This window comes from Urocampus carinirostris, unplaced genomic scaffold, assembly GCF_059441175.1.
Source record: "Urocampus carinirostris isolate Australia breed hairy pipefish unplaced genomic scaffold, RoL_Ucar_1.0 HiC_scaffold_42, whole genome shotgun sequence".
Taxonomy (NCBI): Eukaryota; Metazoa; Chordata; class Actinopteri; order Syngnathiformes; family Syngnathidae; genus Urocampus; species Urocampus carinirostris.
The window spans coordinates 142,944-163,804 of NW_028283149.1; the positions used below are offsets into that span (position 1 = coordinate 142,944).

The following is a 20,861-nucleotide window of genomic DNA, read 5'->3' on the forward strand; positions in this document are numbered from 1 at the left end:
GACACCAACAGGGAGTCAAGTGCTATTAAAATTTAAAGATGGCGAAAAAGTCAAAAGAACATACATCAATTTCATATTTTTAGCATTGAATTTGATTCAATTTAATGCAAAAACATAACAGATGACATCAAAACCAGATACATTTTTATCTTATTAATTCATGTTTATGATGTGAATATTACATTGACCCCCAGAAAATTAAAGAACATGAAAAAATGTATATCATTAATGCAGCATCTATTAATGCAAAAAAATAACATGAAAACATTAAATTATTTTGGTCATGATTTTTTGGGGATCAAATCTGTAGAATAGAATATACCTTTATTGTCATCGTTACAAAATGGGTTAACATATTGTGACAACGAAATTGGGCATGACACTCCAGTATCACACATTCACAGTGAGGTAAAAAACCCAAGAAGATAAAGGAACAGAGAAGATAAGGTTATGAAACAAGGAGGATAAGATGATAGTTATAATTTATCCAAATTTACACAAGAAATGTCAGCATGTATGTACAGGAATAACATACTGAATACAGTGTTGCACATATGCAGATAATGTAGTTTTAAAAATGTAGTGAGATACATGACATTATGTAAAGTTCCAAAACAAATGCAAATTAAGACATAACTGGCACAAATTACAACATAAGACTATATTAAATTATATATCCATCCATCCTCAGGTCTTCATTGAATTGAAAAGTGCTATAGAAATGCAGACCATTTAAGAAAAGGTAGCTTGAAAAACGTATCAGTATAAAGACTGTAGATTCGTTTTTAGAAATGTATATATTAAATCGGTTTATAGTAGCATGGTATGATTACAAAAGCAATCCCATCAGCTAGATTGGCATGAATACGTGATACTGACTACTTTGACATAACTGCCGTCAAAGTCTTGTTCCACGGACAGACAGACCATTTCTTCCTCATGCCATGAGGCTCTTTAACTCCACCCGGAGGAGTAAAAGCCCACATTAAACCCCACCCCATCATTTGCATGACCCTATTTCTATGACAGTGTGTATTTTATGTAGCACTATTTAAATACTCTATATCAACACGTTATATTGGGTATTTCTATATTCTATTTCTTTTATTTTAATATTATTTTATTTTCAACACAAGGATTCTAACGTATATCGGTTTAGCCGCGAACGCTAGCTAGCATATTGCTAAGCTAATGCTAAGTCGGCTTCCATGAGCAGGCCTCACAAGAGGAAAGCCAACGAGTATCGTCCGGTAAAACACACAAAATGACCACAAACGCACCTAAATCCTTGCGAAATATGCTCCTTGTTGATTCTGTCTCGTGTGAGCGGTTATAAAATCCAGTTTTGCTGTTAAGCTGACAAGAGAAAACGTGCGACGTTTACTAGTGTGTGGACACGCGCCGGGAAAGGAAGTGACGTCACGGAAAAACCACATAGCACAGATGCGCGACAGCGGCCACCTTTGGCGAAACCCAGAAATACAGTTTTATTTTGAGAACAGGATTTTGAATATTTGAAATGAAGTTCTAACATGCATCGTTTTTAGGAGTACATTAAGTGTTATTGCACGACTTTTAACGAGCACTATGGTTATGACGCACTACTTTTTCAATTTAATCTTTGGCCAACTTCTATGCAATTTCGTTGTCACAGCATATCCCATGTTGTAACGATGACAAAAAAGGCATATTCTATTCTATTCTATGCAGTGCGGTGTAAATATATTTGCCTATGCATCCTGACAGTATTTCTCCTTATTTCTTTTTCAAGTCTTTTTTTATGCGTAATTGAACAAAATGCATACATACTTCCATACAAAAATGGCACTGTAACGTTACTTAACATTAAAACAAATTGTACAAGGGAACAAATACAGAGAAAAATTATGAAACATGCCAGGGGGAGTAAATATGATTTACAAATGGTTAGGAACTAAACATATTAAATGCATTGATTAACAAATTGTTCTAAGTAGTTATCTGACTCCATTAACCAAACATAACCTTCTTTCACCCAAGAATGCATGCTCGTTTCTTTTCGGGAAAATATGGGCAAGAGACTGGCATTTCCACACAGGGGCAGATTTATTTTCTTAAAGTATTTACCTAAGTGAATTCCATCGAATTATTGTCGAATTAGTCTTCGTCGAGCCTCCTTCTCACGATCTTCTCCCCCATCTCTCTCCTTCCGTCTCCCGTCTTTTCACAAGTCGGGGCGTCGGCCACCCCCCCATGGGCGGGCCAGGAACTCCCCACCTCGTCTGACCGGTGACGGTCAAAATGTGCCTGAATACTCAAGTAACCGCGGGATTGAGACACATTTTAAGTGGCATATTTGTATTAATGAGACACAGGCTTTGGAATTTTTATTTCGAACATTTTAGAAAAAAAATCAGTGAAATAAAATGTGCTGAAGAATTTATTTTGTTTGGATGGCCGGTATGGCGATTTTGTTTGCAGTCTTCTGATATATGGTGTGGCTCTCTCCCCCCCAAAAAAATTTACTTTGATTTATGGCTTTTTGCGTCAAAAGGGTTCCCGCCCCTGCCCCTGGGAAAACAGTTGGGATCTTCCAGGGAATATTCCAGATAGAAGTCAGTGAACATTTCTTGGATTCTCATTTTCCGAGATTCACTCGTTTGGCCTGTTGGAATTCAACTATCAAAATGTACCGGTTACCAAATTGTTTGAATTAGTTATCTTACTCCATTAACCAAATACGACCTACATTCCTCCAACAATTATGCGCGCTCGTTTCTTGAGAAATATGACCATGAAGGCCGACATTTTCACACGGGGGCGGATTTTATTATTTCAAACAGCAGAACTAAGTGTATACAGGAGACCGCTGAAGTCATGTAGGAGTGTGCAGGAAGCCTCTTTCCGTTATTGGCTTTCTCTTATTGGCTCACGTCTCCTCGCATTATGGCGTGCCGGCTCCTCCCATGGGCGTGCCAATCAGTTGTTTGCGCGCCTTGAGGTATGGCTCTTCCACGACAGCGCCTGTCGTTCTGCGTCAGCAAATCCATGAGTCCCGTTATCGAAATTCCTAGACAAAATATGATGCATTTCGAACAGCCTGCTCTGACCTGTTTTTGTACACTGAACCAAAGCAGTCAGTGAATATCTTCATTGCATTAAACTGAATATGTGTAACTTGTAGTCAATCGTATAAAATCCTTTATAGTCAAATGTATAAAATCCTTTAGGCCCGACCTCACCTCTGGCGCCCCCAAGTGAATGAAGTTTGAGACCCCTGGTCGACACTATCCTGTCCAAACGCAAATATTATTATTGAAATAATCATGGTAGTGTAGCATTTATTCTCAACAGTATTATAGAGAGCCTCCTAATGGTACAAAAATCCAAATTTGAATGATTGGCAAAAATACATAAACTATCTTCCCAATGATGTGGTGAAATTTGCATTACTTTTACATAGCAGAATCTGAGTAGTCACACCCCCACGTTTGTCTGGGATCTTGCTGCTACGCTGTGTTCATTTGCTTTTCCATGACTTAGACAATACAGTGCCATTTAATGGACAAATATGACACACCACAGGAAATTCTAGCTCTTCTAACCAACCCATGCCTATATAACACGTTTGTCCTGGAGTGCTGCATCTCATATTGTAAATAATGTCCTGGACATTGTAATCACAAGACAATGCTAATTCTCTTCAGAGATTTGGGTAATATATTCAAATAGGCGATCACTGAAATGAATACATTTTTATTTCTTTTACAAACTACAGAACATTTACAGGGAAATCAGTCCAATGGTTTTTGCAGAACTTCAAGCATTTTTTCTTTCCGCCGGTGGATCTCTGGAACAAGATGTATAAAATACACCGATGCGTTTTTCTTCACTTTTGAAATGGATCGCAAAGACGGACGTACCTTCTTTCAGTCTCTGGTTTTCTGCGATTTGATGTTGAAGCTGTTGTTCCATTGATGCGCATTTAGTGCAAGCTGCAAAAAAAGGGATTGATATAAATTTCCTGAAGATTATCCACTTGAAATATTCCCAGTCTTTAGTGTTTAAAGGCACAGTGTGTCTCCAACTTCCATCCAGTTAAAAAAAAAAAAAAAAAGTTGAACACTAGACAAAATATGTGAACTATCATACCCATGTTCATTTTCAGGAAAACAATTATAGGTCAAAAAATTTCTGGCGCCATGCATGTCCGGTATCCCCCCGCGCATCAATGGCCCTTGCTTCTACAAGACAACACAGTGCCATCTAGTGGTCGAATATTACACATTGGGGCTTTAAATTCTCAACAGTATTATAGAGAGCCTCCTAATGGTACAAAAATCCAAATTTGAATGATTGGCAAAAATACATAAACTATCTTCCCAATGATGTGGTGAAATTTGCATTACTTTTACATAGCAGAATCTGAGTAGTCACACCCCCACGTTTGTCTGGGATCTTGCTGCTACGCTGTGTTCATTTGCTTTTCCATGACTTAGACAATACAGTGCCATTTAATGGACAAATATGACACACCACAGGAAATTCTAGCTCTTCTAACCAACCCATGCCTATATAACACGTTTGTCCTGGAGTGCTGCATCTCATATTGTAAATAATGTTCTGGACATTGTAATCACAAGACAATGCTAATTCTCTTCAGAGATTTGGGTAATATATTCAAATAGGCGATCACCGAAATGAATACATTTTTATTTCTTTTACAAACTACAGAACATTTACAGGGAAATCAGTCCAATTGTTTTTGCAGAACTTCAAGTATTTTTTCTTTCAGCCGGTGGATCTCTGGAACAAGATGTATAAAATACACCGATGCGTTTTTCTTCACTTTTGAAATGGATCGCAAAGACGGACGTACCTTCTTTCAGTCTCTGGATTTCTGCGACTTGATGTTGAAGCTGTTGTTCCATTGATGCGCATTTAGTGCAAGCTGCAAAAAAAGGGATTGATATAAATTTCCTGAAGATTATCTACTTGACATATTCCCAGCCTTTAGTGTTTAAAGGCACAGTGTGTCTCCAACTTCCATCCAGTTTAAAAAAAAAAAAAAAGTTGAACACTAGACAAAATATGTGAACCATCATACCCATGTTCATTTTCAGGAAAACAATTATAGGTCAAAAAAATTCTGGCGCCATGCATGTCCGGTATCCCCCCGCGCATCAATGGCCCTTGCTTCTACAAGACAACACAGTGCCATCTAGTGGTCGAATATTACACATTGGGGCTTTAAATATGACCTTACTGACTTAGATGTGACACATTAATGTACTTATTACACATTTATTTTCATTCACTACATTTGTCTTTTCAGTACTGAAGTTACATACTATTTTATACACCAACTGGAAGGGTTTAGACAAGACACGTGAAGTGTCTTCGGAGTCAGATTTCAGGCTAATACATGTTAAAACCTTACAGTACCAACACACAACTGCCTTTAGAAGTCAGAACCAAGCACTCGTCTGACTTACCTGAGCCTTTTTCCACTTGACGGAGATTCACTTGTGGCTTGAGGCCTCCAAGCTTGGCCACGCCATTATCTGCGGCACCTGAAGGTAACATGGAACATAATACAAACTTGTGAGATGGAAATGGGTCCCTTATAGTTTGATCCATTCAAAAACACTGTTTAAAGGGCTCATCAATTTGATGCAAGGCCAAATTCAAGCACTTTTAAAGGAGTTTCAAAGCCAATTTGGCCACTTCTCCGGTACCATTCTAAAAGAATAATACATTACTATATAGTTATGAAGAATAAAAGATCAATTGTCATTATCATTACTATTATTAATCACACCGGAACTAAAAATGTACTTAAGGTTGGTGGTGATAGCCAAGGAAGCCGATTCTTCTTGAAATTAAAGGAGCTGTACAGAATTTAGAACTTTGTTGCTCTATGCTGCCATCTCCTGGCTTGCGTCATCATTGAAGGCCCAGTCACCTCATGATGCGTTTGCATTTCTTAGACGCGCTCAAATAAACTGGTGTCACGGAAGTCAGAATGTCAGATTTGTTAAACAACATGGCAACCTATTCGCGCATTTACAAGCACTTCACCCAAATTCAAGCACTGTAACCCTAGAAAACACAACATTCAATTTCAAGCATTTAAGGATTTCAAGCAGCTGTACGAACATATTAGGTTCCAAGACAGGGGGCTCAGGGGAGAGCTGGTGAGTGACTGCAAGCTCTTCCCGCCGGTTTGTTTTTTCCTTTACATTCGCTCGTGTAGCATGAAAGTGGTGAAAGTAAGAATTGGCCTGCTCCTCGTCCAAACACCAACCACCCCCAAAATGTTTTTTTTTCGAGCGATTCAAAGAAAAGCACGCACATCATGAATGAGGGTGCAATCGTGACTTCAAGCCAGTAGATGGTGGCGGAGAGTAAGAAATTCTGCCTAACTCCTCTAAGCGACGCACCATTTTTAATAGAAGCCTAGTCGGGGAGCAAAGTAGGGAAAATTTCTTTTTTCACCTGTGTCACACGGAAGGATACGGTCAACAATATTGAGATTCGAAGTCACATTCATTTGCGACAAGTAGTCTCAAAAGCCTATACACACTACAGCAGGGTTGTCAAACTCATTTGAACTCGGGGGCCACACGATAGAACAAACATTCTGTCGGGGGCCGGACGAGGAGATTCAAGAGAAAGAAAAAGAGAGACAAAGAAATAAGAGAAAGAGGGAGGGAAAAGGAGAGAGGGCAGGAAAAAGAAAGAGAGAGAGAGATAAAAAGTCGTGAAAGGGGGAAAAGAAAGGGAGAGGAAGAAATCCAAAGAGAAATAGAAAGACAGAAGGAGAGAAAAGAAGGGTAGGAATGGAGAAAGAGAAAACAGAGAAAAGGAAAAAAAGGAAGTTAGAGCAGAATAAGGTTAAAAGACACAAAGAGAAAGAGACAAAGAGCAACAAAGGAAGAGAAAAAGAGAGACACAGAGAGTGAAAGAGACAGAGCGTGGGAGAAAAGGGGTGAAGTCAAATTGTCAAGTCAAGTCAAGTCAATTTATATAGCCCTTAATCACAAAAATGTCTCAAAGGACTGCACAGGATTACAGTTACAAAATGACACAATGACCTGATCTTAAACCAGCATGCGGGCAAGGAACAACTCAAAAACCTCAGTGTGAGGAGAAAAGAGAAACCTTGAGAAAGGACCTCACATGTGGTAATCCCCCTTCCAGGATTGACCAGGGTGAATTACAATTAGCATTACTGTACACATAATAGTAAACATAAGGTAAGATAATGAAAATGTCCGGAAAGTGCATGACATCAACGACGCCCCCAGCCTGCAAACCAGTCCAGAAAGTCTATGACGGCCACGACGCTGCCTCCCGTCTCTGCCAGCCGGTAAATGCAGGGGTTGACATGCTGCAGGTCAGACGCCGGTCCGCTGACCCATCCCAAATCATCCTTCTCCTTCGTATCAGCCAGGCAGGCGTCGGAAAGAGACAGGACAAAACAGAATATGAGGTGGGCATCAATCATAAGCTCATAAAAAGAGAGATTGAGAGAAATACAAGTAGAGTGTCTTTGTTCGAGGCACCTGGCTTTGGCAACATCAAGTTGCCATTTTTCAACCTGCAACCTGCAGCTTGTTTTTCTCTTGCGCTTCTCTGAGTGTTGTCTCGCGGGCTGGATTCAATCCCATAGCGGGCCTGATCTGGCCCGCGGGCCGCCTGTGCACCACAGACTATCAACTGCAACCATCCCCTGATCTAAAACCTACACGATGGCAAGGAAAAACTCAAAAACCTCAGCTTGAGGAAATGAAGAAACCTCGAGAAGGGGCCGCACATGAGCTAATCCCATTTCCAAGTTTGAGAAAAATGACAACGTCATATTGATGTCCTATTTCCCATTTTTACCAGTCTTGCTCTTCTTTGCTTCCAACTTTGCATCCCTGCTCAAGTCACGCTTCCTTGACTGGGGAATGTGGACTGAAGCAGTGGCCGCTAAGGAGAAAAAAATGAAAGAGGACATCCATAAAACCAAGTTTAATCTTGAGTCATTACCTTTATTACCTGCAACGGAAGCCCGACCTGATCTCGGTCCACCGAACGGGGGCTTCTCCACCCCCGTCTTCGGCCTGGTGGCTGGTGTCGCGGAAAACGGGGAAATGACACCGGCGCAACAAAGCATCAATCGCAAGAATTCAACGTCTTACCCGATGTTGTCGGATGCAGACTAGCTGCACTGGACAATGCTGTCGTCTAAAAAGACCCAAAAAAAAGAAACGAAAAGACGAAAAGTCATTGTTGATCCCCAAAACGGCCGCACCGTTTACACCGTTTAAATTTGCTAGCAGTGAACGAGATTTTAGCTCGTATCGCATTTTCCGGGCTATAAAGCGTAACTATAAAACCCCAAATTTCCCGGAAATTTAAAACGGTGCCTTATATACGCACACTGACAAATACAGTGGCTAAAATTGGAAACGCATCGCTACAATGAAACGTACTGCGTACGGTAACCGTTTTACCTTTGGGAAACATAGTTTAGGAGTGTCCTATAGTGGTTAATTGTCGCTAAAAGGGAAACAAAAGAAGCACAACCACTTAGACCAGTGTTTTTCAACCAGTGTGCCGCTGGAATTTGCCCAATTTTATCTTTACAAAAAAATCTGGCCATTATTCAGTATTTTTGCCATCTTCAGACAAGGAACTGCAATAGGTTAAAGTAGGCTTAACCGCATTTGCTCAAAGTGTGTATTTCTAATCAGTTGATGCTCCTATTGGCATTCTCTTAGACTTCCAGTCTTTGTTTAAAGGTGTCAGTGCTTTTCCATGGGGTTGGTCGTTTGTCTTTGTCTCAACATACCAGTACTTTTCCGTGTCTTGCATTTTCAATAAAACACAGAGGCAGACGGGGGGGAGGGGGGCTAGAGTGAGTGAGTGTGGACGAGTCAGTTGCTTGTCTTCTCTGCTATTCTCCCCGCTGCAGCTGGTTAAAAACATAACAAGTCCTTGCCTAATTTTTTTTCGACCGTTAGCCAATTTATAGCTCTCCCACACGTCAGTGGTCTGCTTCTTAGACCGCAAAAATAGTCATCCATATCAGTAGGTGGCAGTAGATTTTTATATACCAATTGACCGCTCATGAGGTAGCACACTCCATTTAAAAACTTAATTTGTTAAACAAAGCGGTTGAAGATAGCGCTGTAAAAAATTAAAACAAAGCACATCATTCTTTTTTTATTTTAAGTAGTATTTTCTTCTTTTTATATACTAATGTTGTGGAATGTGGATAACAACTCATGATCAGTATGTAGCCATCTGGTGGAGGTCGTGGGATGACGTTGTTGCAAGAGGTCACAAGCTGATTGAGGGAGCCGGGGCGGACGACCTTCACGAGATATCTTAACTTTATTTGAGATCACTGAAAAGCCAATGTTGAACATCTAGAACTTTGAATGTGTCCCGAATGCAATAAAGCGCGTTCCCTTTTTGCCACATCTCCTCTCTGCGTATTTTTTGGATCGACGCCCAACGACGATCGCTCCAAAACTAATGATCTGCATATGAGGTAGTACAGTGAAATATTTGACATCGCTTCATTTTCAAACATTGTGTGAGAGTAGCAAACATATTGCAATGACTTGAATGTACTCTTGTTTTAATTGTTAGCACATCTTAGCTTAGAATGGATCTGTATAGTTAAGCAAGCTGACGGGACTTCTTGATACTTTTTAGGTTTATGACGACTTTATAAGGGTCACGGTTGAGACTTCTCAAGGTTTCTTCATTCCTCATGTTGAGGTTTTGAGAGTTTCCTCGCCTGCGTGTCGGTTTCAGTACAGGGGATGGTGTCATTGAGGCCCGTGCGGTCCTTTGAGACATTTCCGGATGAAGGGCGTCACAAAAAAATGGGAATTGACTCGAAAAACGTGACAAAAGAAATATTGGGAGGGTGCATCTTGTAGTCCAATGCGAATTATAGTGTGGAAATTACGGTACATTGTTTGTAGCCTTAACGGATCGTTACCAACAGCTTTGTCCGAAATTGCAATATTTTTGTCATTACGGAGCCTTGGCTTCCCCGACGCCACAGTCCAACGAGCAGGACGCACGCTTCACCGGCACGACCGAGACGGAGACTCCGGTAAAAACGGGTGGGGGACTATGCGCTGCAATAACAGCCGAATCATTGATACACACTGCTCACTCGATATAGAGTTTCTGGCAGTATCGTGTAGATCCTTCTATCTACCGAGAGATCTAACTGTGGTCATTGTGGTTGCCGTTTACGTTCCACCGGATGCTAAAGTTAGCATAGCGCTAAATCCCCAGCCCGCTGCTATCAATAAACAGCAGCTCGCACACCCCTACGCAGCTTTTATCGTCGCCGGCGACTTTAATCGGGCATGTTTAAGGACTGTACTTCCCAAATTCATTCAATACGTGGACTGAGCAACCGGGGGAAAAAACACTGGACCGTGCGTACAGTAAGATCAAATATCTAGTTGGATCCAGACATCTCTGTCTGTCCCTCACCCCCTCATACACCCCCCTCCGGAGGAAAACAAAGCATGCAACAAGGACAGTACAAACGTTTTCTTTGTTCTCTTTATCCTCACTGTAAAACGTGGACCTGGAGTGCCACGTCCAATTTCGTTGTCACAATATATTCAACCCATGTTGTAACAATGACAATAAAGTTAGATTCTATTCTATTCTAATCACGACCACCGATTTCAGCAATTTCCAGACGTCAACTTTTCCACTTCCACCCGTGCCGGCGAGAAACTCAAATTTTCATTACCTGTGCAAGTGTCTTCCGTTGCGTGGAGCTGGAACCCGAAGACGGTTTCTCGCTGCGCCTGGGAAGCGACGTCAAATGCGACCGTTTCAAGAAAGGCAAGAGCGATTTTGCGGGCGCTTGAGACGGAAGCGTTTTTGAAGGGCAGACGTCCGATGTCGCGACAGCCGTCACCCGGGCTTCTGGTTCGGAACAGAGGTTTGGCTGTTCCTCAGGTCCCGGCAATTTGCCGTCTGTCCTGGCACAGAAATCCACCGTTTTGCAGCGGGGCAGGGGTGTGGAAGCGATAAAAGGTCTTTGCTCCAAGGTGGGGTCAAAGATAAACGTTTCAGCCGGGTCGTAGGTCCTCGATAGCCGAGGAGGACTCGCCTCGAAGGTGTTGTGCCGACTCCCGGACAAACCGGTCTCCGATAGAGTGACGGCGATGTTTGGCGCCGGTTCGGCGTCAAAAGTGTTGCAGTGACGGGAGACCAGGCTCGATTCTGCCGACCGGACGTCTGTGGTGCGATTGGCTTTAGACTCTGGATCTTGTTCCGGAAGTCCACTCAACAAGGAGACACTTTTATCATCGGAGATGGGCTTCTCTTCTGGTTTTGGAGGGACGCTCTCTAGAGATGCAGGTAAAACGGGCTCCGAATTCGGGTTCTCGGACTCCGCAATGCGTTCGGGACGACATTGAACGGTGCCTTTTGTGTCCCAGGTGTCAAGTGCCAGCAGATCAGAATTCGTTATGTCCATCGTGAAGTTCATTAGGTTCTGCGATGAACAATCTAAAGAGTCATCGGTAAAGTCCGGTATGGTCTCCGTCTGCAATGAGAAAGGAGAAAAATATGCATTCAAGTTGGAACATTGGTCAATGTTCCCTGTCATTTTCCCCGAGTCTGAGCGTTGACACAAAGTCGGTGAGCAACGCTTGAAACAATAGTGAGCAACAGCAATCCCAAGTGTGGCAAATAAATCATGATCAAACATGTCCAAAACTTGACATCGTGTTACATTTTGCTGAGTTTTCGGCAATGCAAAATTATTTTTCACTTTTGAATGAATTGACTACAAACATCATTTGTTTTTACAATTATTTCTCAAGATTTCCATTTCTTTTATTCCTGGTATCTTTTGTCGCATAATATTAACATTTTGGGGTTCTTATTGAGTCGGCCCCCCTCGGATGGGTCTGGCCTTGATGCGGCGAGGGGGCTTGCGTGTTCCAGTGACCCTGGAGAGCGATACCGTCGGGAGCTTGCTCCTGGTAGGGTCACCCATGGCGGGCCGGTCTCCGGGGTAGGTTCCAGACAAACAAAGACCCCAGCGTGTCGGTACGCTGTGAGGTGGCAGCCCCACCAACCGACTATCCTGCGGAGGGCTAACAACTCACCCAGGAGAAACACACTTTGTTACGAAACTGACCAGAGAAAGAAGCCGGACTGACCAACACGGTAACGGACCCCAGCCTGCCCCCGACCAACGAGTACGGATCGATCTTCGTCATAAGACCCGTGTCGCCACCTGGAATGTCCAGACACTCCTTCGCCCCGGAGCTGCCACCCTGCTGTCCCGAGAGCTCTGTCGCTATAACATCACCATGGCAGGGCTCTGTGAAGTACGATGGCAAGGCAATGGTGAAACAACAGCTGGCAACCATTGCTACATCTGGAGTGGCCCCGAGAGTCGGACCGGCCTTTACGGTGTGGCTCTTGCCATTCCAAAAGCCCTCCGGAGGTCCCTCATCAGCTGGACACCAATAAGTGACAGACTACTGTCTGCTCGATTCCTCCACCATCACGGCAAGATGACAGTGATCGTCGCCTACGCCCCCACCGATGTCGCTGATGAGGATGCGAAGGACGCGTTCTTTGACCAACTCCACCAGGCTGTCAACCAAGCCCCACCACACGACGTCACCATCATCCTCACTGATGCCAACGCCACTCTATCCAGCATTGATCGGTCCCCCGGCTCACCTGTCGGCACCACCTTCGTTGACAGCACAACAAACGACAATGGCAACCGCCTCCTCCTCCTCTGCCACCAAAACAACCTTTGTGTTGCTGACACCTGGTTTCCCCGGAAATGCATCCATCACTGGACGTGGTACAGCCCAGATGGCAGAACCAGGAAGGGATTGGACCACATCCTGATATCACGACGCTGGAAGTCGTTTGTAACCAACTGCCGGGTGTTCAGAGGAGCACAGCTTGGCAACACAGACCATCGTCTGCTGGTGGCCCAGCTCAAGCTAAAGCTCCGAGCCAACCAGCACAAGACTCTGCCTCGCCCCGACTCCTCCCGACTCAGCGACCCCAACATCGCCAGAGACTTCAGTTGCTCCATCCGCCGCTCTCTTGATACCCTGGCTCCTGACAAGCTGACAGACTGGGCGGCCTTCAAGGAAAGTGTCCTCCAGTCTGCTCACAATGTCCTCGGACGCCCGCGATCCTCCCCGAGAAAGCCCTGGATATCAGAGAGGACACTAAACATCATAGACCAGCGGCGTGAGGCCCGACTCCGAGGCGACCTCACAGAGTATCGGAGACTGAATCGCCTGCGCAATGTGGCCATTGCTGAAGATAGGGAGAGGTTTTGGCAGGCAGAAGCCCAACAGCTTGAGTCCGCGGCCAACAACAACAACATGAGCCGCGTATTCAGTCTACTACGCCAAGCCCGTAGCGGCCCACACATAAAGACAGCCCTGGTAAAGGACTCAGACGGCAACCTCATCATGACAGAAGCCAACTGCCTCGAGCGCTGGAAGGAGCACTTTAGCCTCCTCTTGCAGCACAGCACCATCCCGGCTGATCCCACCCTCCTACGGGCTGCGAGCACAGCACCTCCTAACGACACCTGCTGCACAGACCCCGTAACACCCGAGGAAGTGAGAGCTGCTCTGAAGAAGCTGAACACCAAGAAAGCCCCCGGCATCTGTGCCATTACCGGCGAGATGCTCAAGGCCGGCGGTGATGGCATGGTGGAGTGGCTAACCCGCCTATTCAACCAGGTGTGGGAATCGGAGCAGCTGCCCACCGACTGGACCAGAGGAGTCATCTTGCCCTTCTGGAAATGCAAGGGCGACAGGCTTGTCTGTGGAAACCACAGAGGCATAACCTTACTCTCCATCCCGGGCAAGGTCTTTACCAGGATCTTGCTCAGCCGTGCCCTTCCAGCAATCAGAAGCTGCCGCCGTCCCCAGCAGGCTGGCTTTATGCCCAACCGCTCCACAACGGACCACATCTCTGCCGTCCGTTTGCTGATAGAAAAGACCCGTGAATTCCGTAAAGATCGCCATCTATATATCGGATTCATTGATCTGAAGGCCGCCTTTGACACCGTCTGCCACTCTTCACTGTGGAACATCCTCCAAGCTCTCAGAGCACCACCCAAGATCATAGCCCTGTTCAAGCTGCTCTACAGCAACACAGAGAGCTGTGTCCGTATCAACGGCATTGACTCCGACTGGTTTGCTATCTCCAGCGGCGTTCGCCAAGGCTGTGTGGCTGCTCCCGACCTTTTTAATTGCATCATCGACCATCTGATGTTCAGGGTTAGTGAGCGCATCCCCGGAGTGTCTTTCGGCAACTACCACCTGACTGACCTGGAGTATGCTGACGACACCATCATTCTCAGCACTTCCTACAGCCAGCTGAGAGACGCTCTGGGCATTTACAGCGAAGAGGCAGCGCGGCTTGGCCTGCAAGTGAGTTGGACGAAAACCAAGTTCATGTATGTCGGTGATGGACCAGATCCACCTCCCATCCAAATTGGTAGCGACATCGTAGAGCCTGTCAAGAGCTTTGTATATCTGGGGTCCATGGTGACAGACAATGGGGACCTAAAACCAGAGATTCTCCGCAGAAGAGCCCTGGCAGCATCTGCTCTGCAGTCTCTCTGGAAACCACTCTGGCGGCACCAGACCATCGCACGCAAGACGAAGCTCCGCATTTACAACCTCGCCGTACTCCCTATCCTGCTTTATGGCTCAGAAACATGGCCCCTGAACGACACCCTGGCCACAAGAATCGATGGTTTTGATAGCAGGGCTCTCAGAACCATCGAGAACATCAGGTGGCCCCAGCGAGTCTCCAATAAAGAGCTCAGAGCCCGCACGTGCCAGCCCCAAGCATCTTCCTTGGTCGCACAACGCCGCACCCGCTGGTTTGGCCATGTCCTTCGTCTACCACCAGACCATCCGACACGAGCCATTCTCCAGTTTGACCCAAAGGCCGCAGGCTGGAGACGACCACGAGGGAAACCCCGCACTCGATGGCTCGACGTCGTTGCGGGCGACCTCCAACAACACGGAGTTGCCGTAGAGGATGCAGAACAGCTGGCACAAGACCGCCAGCATTGGAAAAACCTGGTTCATCTGGTCGGCTCAACGCACAGGGACGGGACCCCCCGACCTTCGCTGGAGCAATAACTAACTAACTATTGAGTCGGTTGCACGATACACAACAGTATTTAATTACTTTTATTAGTGGAAGTACAATGTTGGCAACAAGATTCACTTGATATCATTGGAAATTATTTGAATGCAACACAAACTTTTTCCTCTTTTTCCCTGTTTTTTCTTTTTTTTAAATTCCTTTTTAAAATAAATCTCATTGTGTTTATTTTTTCCGAGCTGTTACTTTTTTCTTGCTTTTTTGTTCTCTATTACCTTTTTTCCCTTTATTTGCTTCTGGCTTTTTTTCCTGCTCTTTTTTTCCTCCTCATTTTGTTTCTTTTTTTCTCAGCTTTTCACTACTTTTTCATTTTGGTATTTTTTTCCATTTTGTTCTATTTCCCCCCTTCCTTTAAGTCATTTTGTGCAGAATTTTACATCCCATTTGCTCGTGTAGGGAATAAAGAAGCAAAAACAACCCGAAGAGCCGTTTGGGACCCGAAAGAGCCGGTCCTTTTTAGTGAGCCAAGCCGAAGAAGCCGGCTCTCAAAAAACTCTACTGACGTTACTCAACTTCAACCTTGACTTCAAAATACTGTATTTGAAATGAAATGATCTGCATTTCTATAGCGCTTTTCAACTCAATGACTTCCTAAAGCGCTTTACAATGTGTTCCACATTTCCCAATAGCGGCCTTGCAGCCATGTAAGGCGCTAACCTGCTTATTGGAGGTATTAGGGGTTCAGTGTCTTACCCAAGGACACCTCGACATGTAACACGGACGAGCCGGGATTCGAACTGGGATCCCTTGATCCCAAGACGAGCGCTCTACCTCCTGAGCTACTGCCGCCCAGCGTCAGGGGAACCCGTGTATTTTGACCTTCGTGCACTGTCACTTTGACTGAATTGGCTTCTTAATGAGCAATTTGGAACCCTGATTTTTGTGAGCTGGCTAGATTTTCTTGTGCGCGGAAAAGCTCTGGGTAGTGCGCAATTGCGCACACACGCAGAGGAACATTGGCTGGGGTTTGCATTTACCTCAATCGCACGGAAGGATGGACTGATGGGCAGATCGAGAAGTGTGATCTCCGGGAAAAGTTTCTCGTCCATCCTCCTCCTCACTTGTGGCGGAACAATGCTGCAGGAAACGTTTCATACAAAATGACGAGTTGGAATTCAAAATCTGTTCAAATGATATGAGCTACTTTCAAGTTAACCAGCGTTTTGTTTCAAGGCACACTACATTGTCCTTAGACTTTGTATAGAGCAGTGTTTTTTGACACGAGGCAGACTTATTTTCATGAAAAAAAATTGGAGGCACACCGTCCGCTTCAGTTGTTTTCAAGTTTAGCTATATTTTATGCGTTTTTATCATGATGAGGTTTTTAAGGTTTTCCTTTCCCTTTAAGGATTTTATATTTGATTTATTTGACTATAAGGGATTTTTTTACAATCAAATACAAATTACATTTAAATACAAATACAGGGGGATTACCAGATGTGTGGTCCCTTCTCAAGGTTTCTTCATTTTCCTCATGTTGAGGTTTTTGAGTTTTTCCTTGCCCTCATGTTGGTTTCAGATCAGGGGATGCTGTCATAATAATCTGAAATAATAGTCTGTGCAATAACCTGTGCAGCCCTTTGAGACTCTTTGTGATTAAGGGCATCACAAATAAACATGACTTGAGGTTTTTGAGTTTTTCCTTGCCCTCATGTTGGTTCCAGATCAGGGGATGGTGTCATCATAGTCTGAAATAATAGTCTGTGCAATAACCTGTGCAGCCCTTTGAGACTCTTTGTGATTAAGGGCGTCACAAATAAAAATGACTTGACAAAAGATATTAATTGGCTGAGCTGTGGGGCGAGGTCATTGTAGCCTAGACAAGAATGATGTTTACAGAAAAACAGCAAGAACGGGGACAAGGGCTGACGCCTGTGACGCGGGAAAGGAGACATTGTTTGGCTGATAAGCTTTCTTGTTGTGAGTTTTTTAGACGTGGCGGCGCCTTTTGGCGAGGAGGTGGTGAAGCTGGCACCTGACCCGCCCCATGGGGGAGGAGCCAATGCCCCAGCGTGTGGAAAAGACGGAAGACAGAAGAAGAGAGACGAGAGATCGTGAGAGGGAGGCTCACCGAAGACTAATTCGGCTAATTGGATGGAATTCACTTAAAGACTTTAAGAAAATAAATCTGCCCCCATGTGAAAATGTCGGCTATTCTTGTTCATTTTTCCATAAAGAAAGGAGCATGCGTTGTTAGGAGAATAAAGTTTGTTAATGGAGTCAGATAACTAATTCGAACAATTTGTTAAATGCTACATTTTTAGTAGTTTAAATCCTAACAATAGTCATTACTGAGAAGATTTGTTCACAAAGGTAGGTTGCTCCAAACATGCACAAAATTCTAGCAGCCAGGCGGCCTTGTTCATTTGGGGTACCCTGAGGCGTGTTCAGGAGAGTAATCAGACATGTAGTCGCTTGTTAATCGCTTGCCGCGCACTGCTGAACGTTTTGTAATCGCTCACTGTGATTGCCTTACTGATCCAAAATGGCCGACGACAGTACAATGGATTTCGTTCTACAGCTTGCTTTGAGCGAGTTGGCTGATATGAGCGACAGTTCGCATATTGACACAGTTAAGGTTATCCTAAACGCAGTGGAAGGGTCATACCTGTCTTGCATTGTTCACAAACATTACCAGGCAATGTAAGACGATACATCGCCAACAGCACTCGTCAGGGTGAGATCCTCCATCTTCTGCACTGTCGACGCCATGTTGGAAATCAAAGTAAGCGGTCTTTCTCCCGTGATTACTCGGGCACGCGAGCGCTCAATAATCACTGGCCGTTCAGAAGCTAGCGATAGCTCGCGATAGCAATCGCTCACTCTCCTGAACACGCCTCAGGTAGTAGATACTGATCACTCTGCCCCCTAGTGGACAATCTGTGAATTGCATCCTGTTACAAATGTGAATTCCATATCGTTGGAGCATTTTTTTCAACTTTTGAATTATCCTGTAGGCCCGATTAAACCTCCTTGTGGGCCGTATGTTCGACACCCCTATTTTAGACGAAACAAAGTGTGTCCGGTTCCGAAACCCAGAACTTGACATTTAACAGCACACATTTCCTTTTGAAGTGTTCGTTCGATTTACGACCTAAATCAAGATCCAATAAAATCATCAACAATGACACCAATTATTTTATAGGATGGCAAATAAATAAAAAATACAAATGACTTTATGGAGGACAAGCGCTTACCAGAAACACCGATTTCAAAATACTGAAACACTCTTTCAACCAATTATAAAAGTGTACGTCTTCTTTGTGTATTTTTAAACACGGAAGCTGCCTACAGCGTCGCTATTTGCCTCAGCGGAGAAATGAGTGTACTGCAAATATCATATACAACGCTTGGGCCAATACAATGACTGAACCATCAAATGCAAACGTGTTGACATTAAAGGGACAGTTCCTCCGAATGGTACAAAATAATTAATTCTCTGGCACCATGCTACTACGGGGTACTCATTTGACAATGGTTTCGTTCGCATTTTACAATACAGTGCCATCTAGTGGTCAAATAGGACAATGTACCTTTAACAAGTGGGTGGCTTAGCTCAATTCAGTCCTGAGCTACGGCAGCCCAAGAGTGCCACAATTCAATTCAAATTCAAACGAAATTTCCATTCAAAAAAAGGTGTCATTTTTAAATAGCCTTTATAATATTTTAAATGATTTTTAGTTTTTACTTTTAGGAGCCGTTTACTTTTTTATAATCATGTCATTTGAAAAAAAAACATTGAAATAAAAACGTACTTTGCACAGTTGCATCAAATCAATTTAGATCATCCTAAAAAGTATACTGCGCTCAAATTTAAAAAACATGTAGAATTTATTGATGATATCTTCGTTTTAACAACTGAATTATGGCTTCCATATTGAGCTCTGACTGAATATCTAAATTTTAAAACAAAGATGTTTTGATTTAAAATTAAGAATCATAGTACCGTATTTTCCAGACAATTGTGTGTACCTTGTTAGGAAATAAACTATTAAAATGTATCGTTTACCAAATTGTTCAAATTAGTTATCGGACTCCATTAACCAAACATAGCCTTCATTCACCTAACAATGCATGCTCGTTTCTTTTTGTGAAAAATCGGACAAGCGACCAGCATTTGTTGAGGACCTGGGAAAAAAATGATGGCGCCCAACTGGCCCCGCCCATGTGGCGCCAGCTGGTGTAACAGAGTTGAAATTTGATTGTTTTGAATGTTTTTTTGAATTCTCACAAAATCTGTGTTTTTGTTGTATTACTGTTAATATTCCGGTACCTCATTCAGTTGTTAAGTCATGGGCGTCTGCGACTGTTTTTTTTCGTTTGGCACTTTATGGGCTTCAGCGCTTGCCGTAGCTTAAGTGATTTTTGTAAGCGTTGAAGGTAAGCTGTGCCCAATATCAGTTGGATAAAAAAAAATGCATATTTTGCTGGACATTTGAGCTGCTTTCGAAATTATTTTTGTATATGAAGATATATAAGTTGTTCTAAATGATGTGTATTAAAAAAGCACTAAATAAGAAGTTAATACAGCTTGAAATGAAAATGCAACATGTTTTGATGCAAACACGCCACGAGGTGCGGCCTGTTGAGTGATGACCCGTTCTTTTGTATCTTCAATGTTTTAGATAATTGCAGTCGAGAACAGAGACCCCTGACTTTTGTATTGTTTTATTTACTGAATGCAGGTACGTGGGAAAGTTATGTTCATTGTTATTATCGAAGTTTCATTATTAATGTGCTCGCATGTTGTCTGCTTGCCGTTGCTGAAGTGATTTTTGTAAGCGTTGAAGATAATTGCAGTCGAGAACAGAGACCCCTGACTTTTGTATTGTTTTATTTACTGAATGCAGGTACGTGGGAAAGTTATGTTCATTGTTATTATCGAAGTTTCATTATTAATGTGCTCGCATGTTGTCTGCTTGCCGTTGCTGAAGTGATTTTTGTAAGCGTTGAAGATAATTGCAGTCGAGAACAGAGACCCCTGACTTTTGTATTGTTTTATTTACTGAATGCAGGTACGTGGGAAAGTTATGTTCATTGTTATTATCGAAGTTTCATTATTAATGTGCTCGCATGTTGTCTGCTTGCCGTTGCTGAAGTGATTTTTGTAAGCGTTGAAGATAATTGCAGTCGAGAACAGAGACCCCTGACTTTTGTATTGTTTTATTTACTGAATGCAGGTACGTGGGAAAGTTATGTTCATTGTTATTATCGAAGTTTCATTATTAATGTGCTCGCATGTTGTCTGCTTGCCGTTGCTGAAGTGATTTTTGTAAGCGTTGAAGATAATTGCAGTCGAGAACAGAGACCCCTGACTTTTGTATTGTTTTATTTACTGAATGCAGGCAATAAACCAGAGATTGTGAAACCTTGGGTCGTGCATGAACGATGGTCGCTACACTAGCATGTTGACAGATTGGCTCCCTGTCAGTATTTAAACTCTGCCCCGTCAGTCCCCTTTTGTCGGTCTGTCTGCGAATCTCTGTTTTACACGGCAAGCCCTATTATCGCCTGTTTCATTGCTTTTGTTTTACTCATCCCATCTTTGATGGAAGAATATTTTTGGAGGGAAAACATTCAAGGAGAAGTGTAAGTAATACTCGTTAATCAACCCATTTTGAAAGGTTTTATGATCGTTTCGCCCGTTAGGCTATTTGTAGTGG

The 20,861-nt window shown here is 43.5% G+C and overlaps 1 protein-coding gene across 1 annotated transcript; it reads right to left on the minus strand.

The window, feature by feature from the left end:
• Positions 1–5,480: 5,480 nt before the first annotated feature.
• Positions 5,481–18,033, minus strand: LOC148345445 (uncharacterized). Its single transcript, XM_088325891.1, has 4 exons — positions 17,807–18,033; positions 16,176–16,275; positions 10,763–11,566; positions 5,481–7,420 (listed from the first exon to the last, which is right to left on the minus strand). Exons 1-4 carry the CDS (start codon positions 17,815–17,817, stop codon positions 7,274–7,276), a joined length of 1,062 nt encoding a protein of 353 aa, XP_088182017.1. The 5' UTR covers positions 17,818–18,033; the 3' UTR covers positions 5,481–7,273.
• Positions 18,034–20,861: the final 2,828 nt, after the last annotated feature.

What these genes read in the sequence shown, in the direction of transcription:
- LOC148345445 (XM_088325891.1), bottom strand. An exon ending in CATCCTTCCGTGCGATTGAG is followed by an intron (nt 11,567 to 16,175) that starts GTAAATGCAAAC and finishes TTCTCATTGCAG; the next exon opens with ACGGAGACCATACCGGACTT. An exon ending in AACGGAAGACACTTGCACAG is followed by an intron (nt 7,421 to 10,762) that starts GTAATGAAAATT and finishes GCTGATACGAAG; the next exon opens with GAGAAGGATGATTTGGGATG.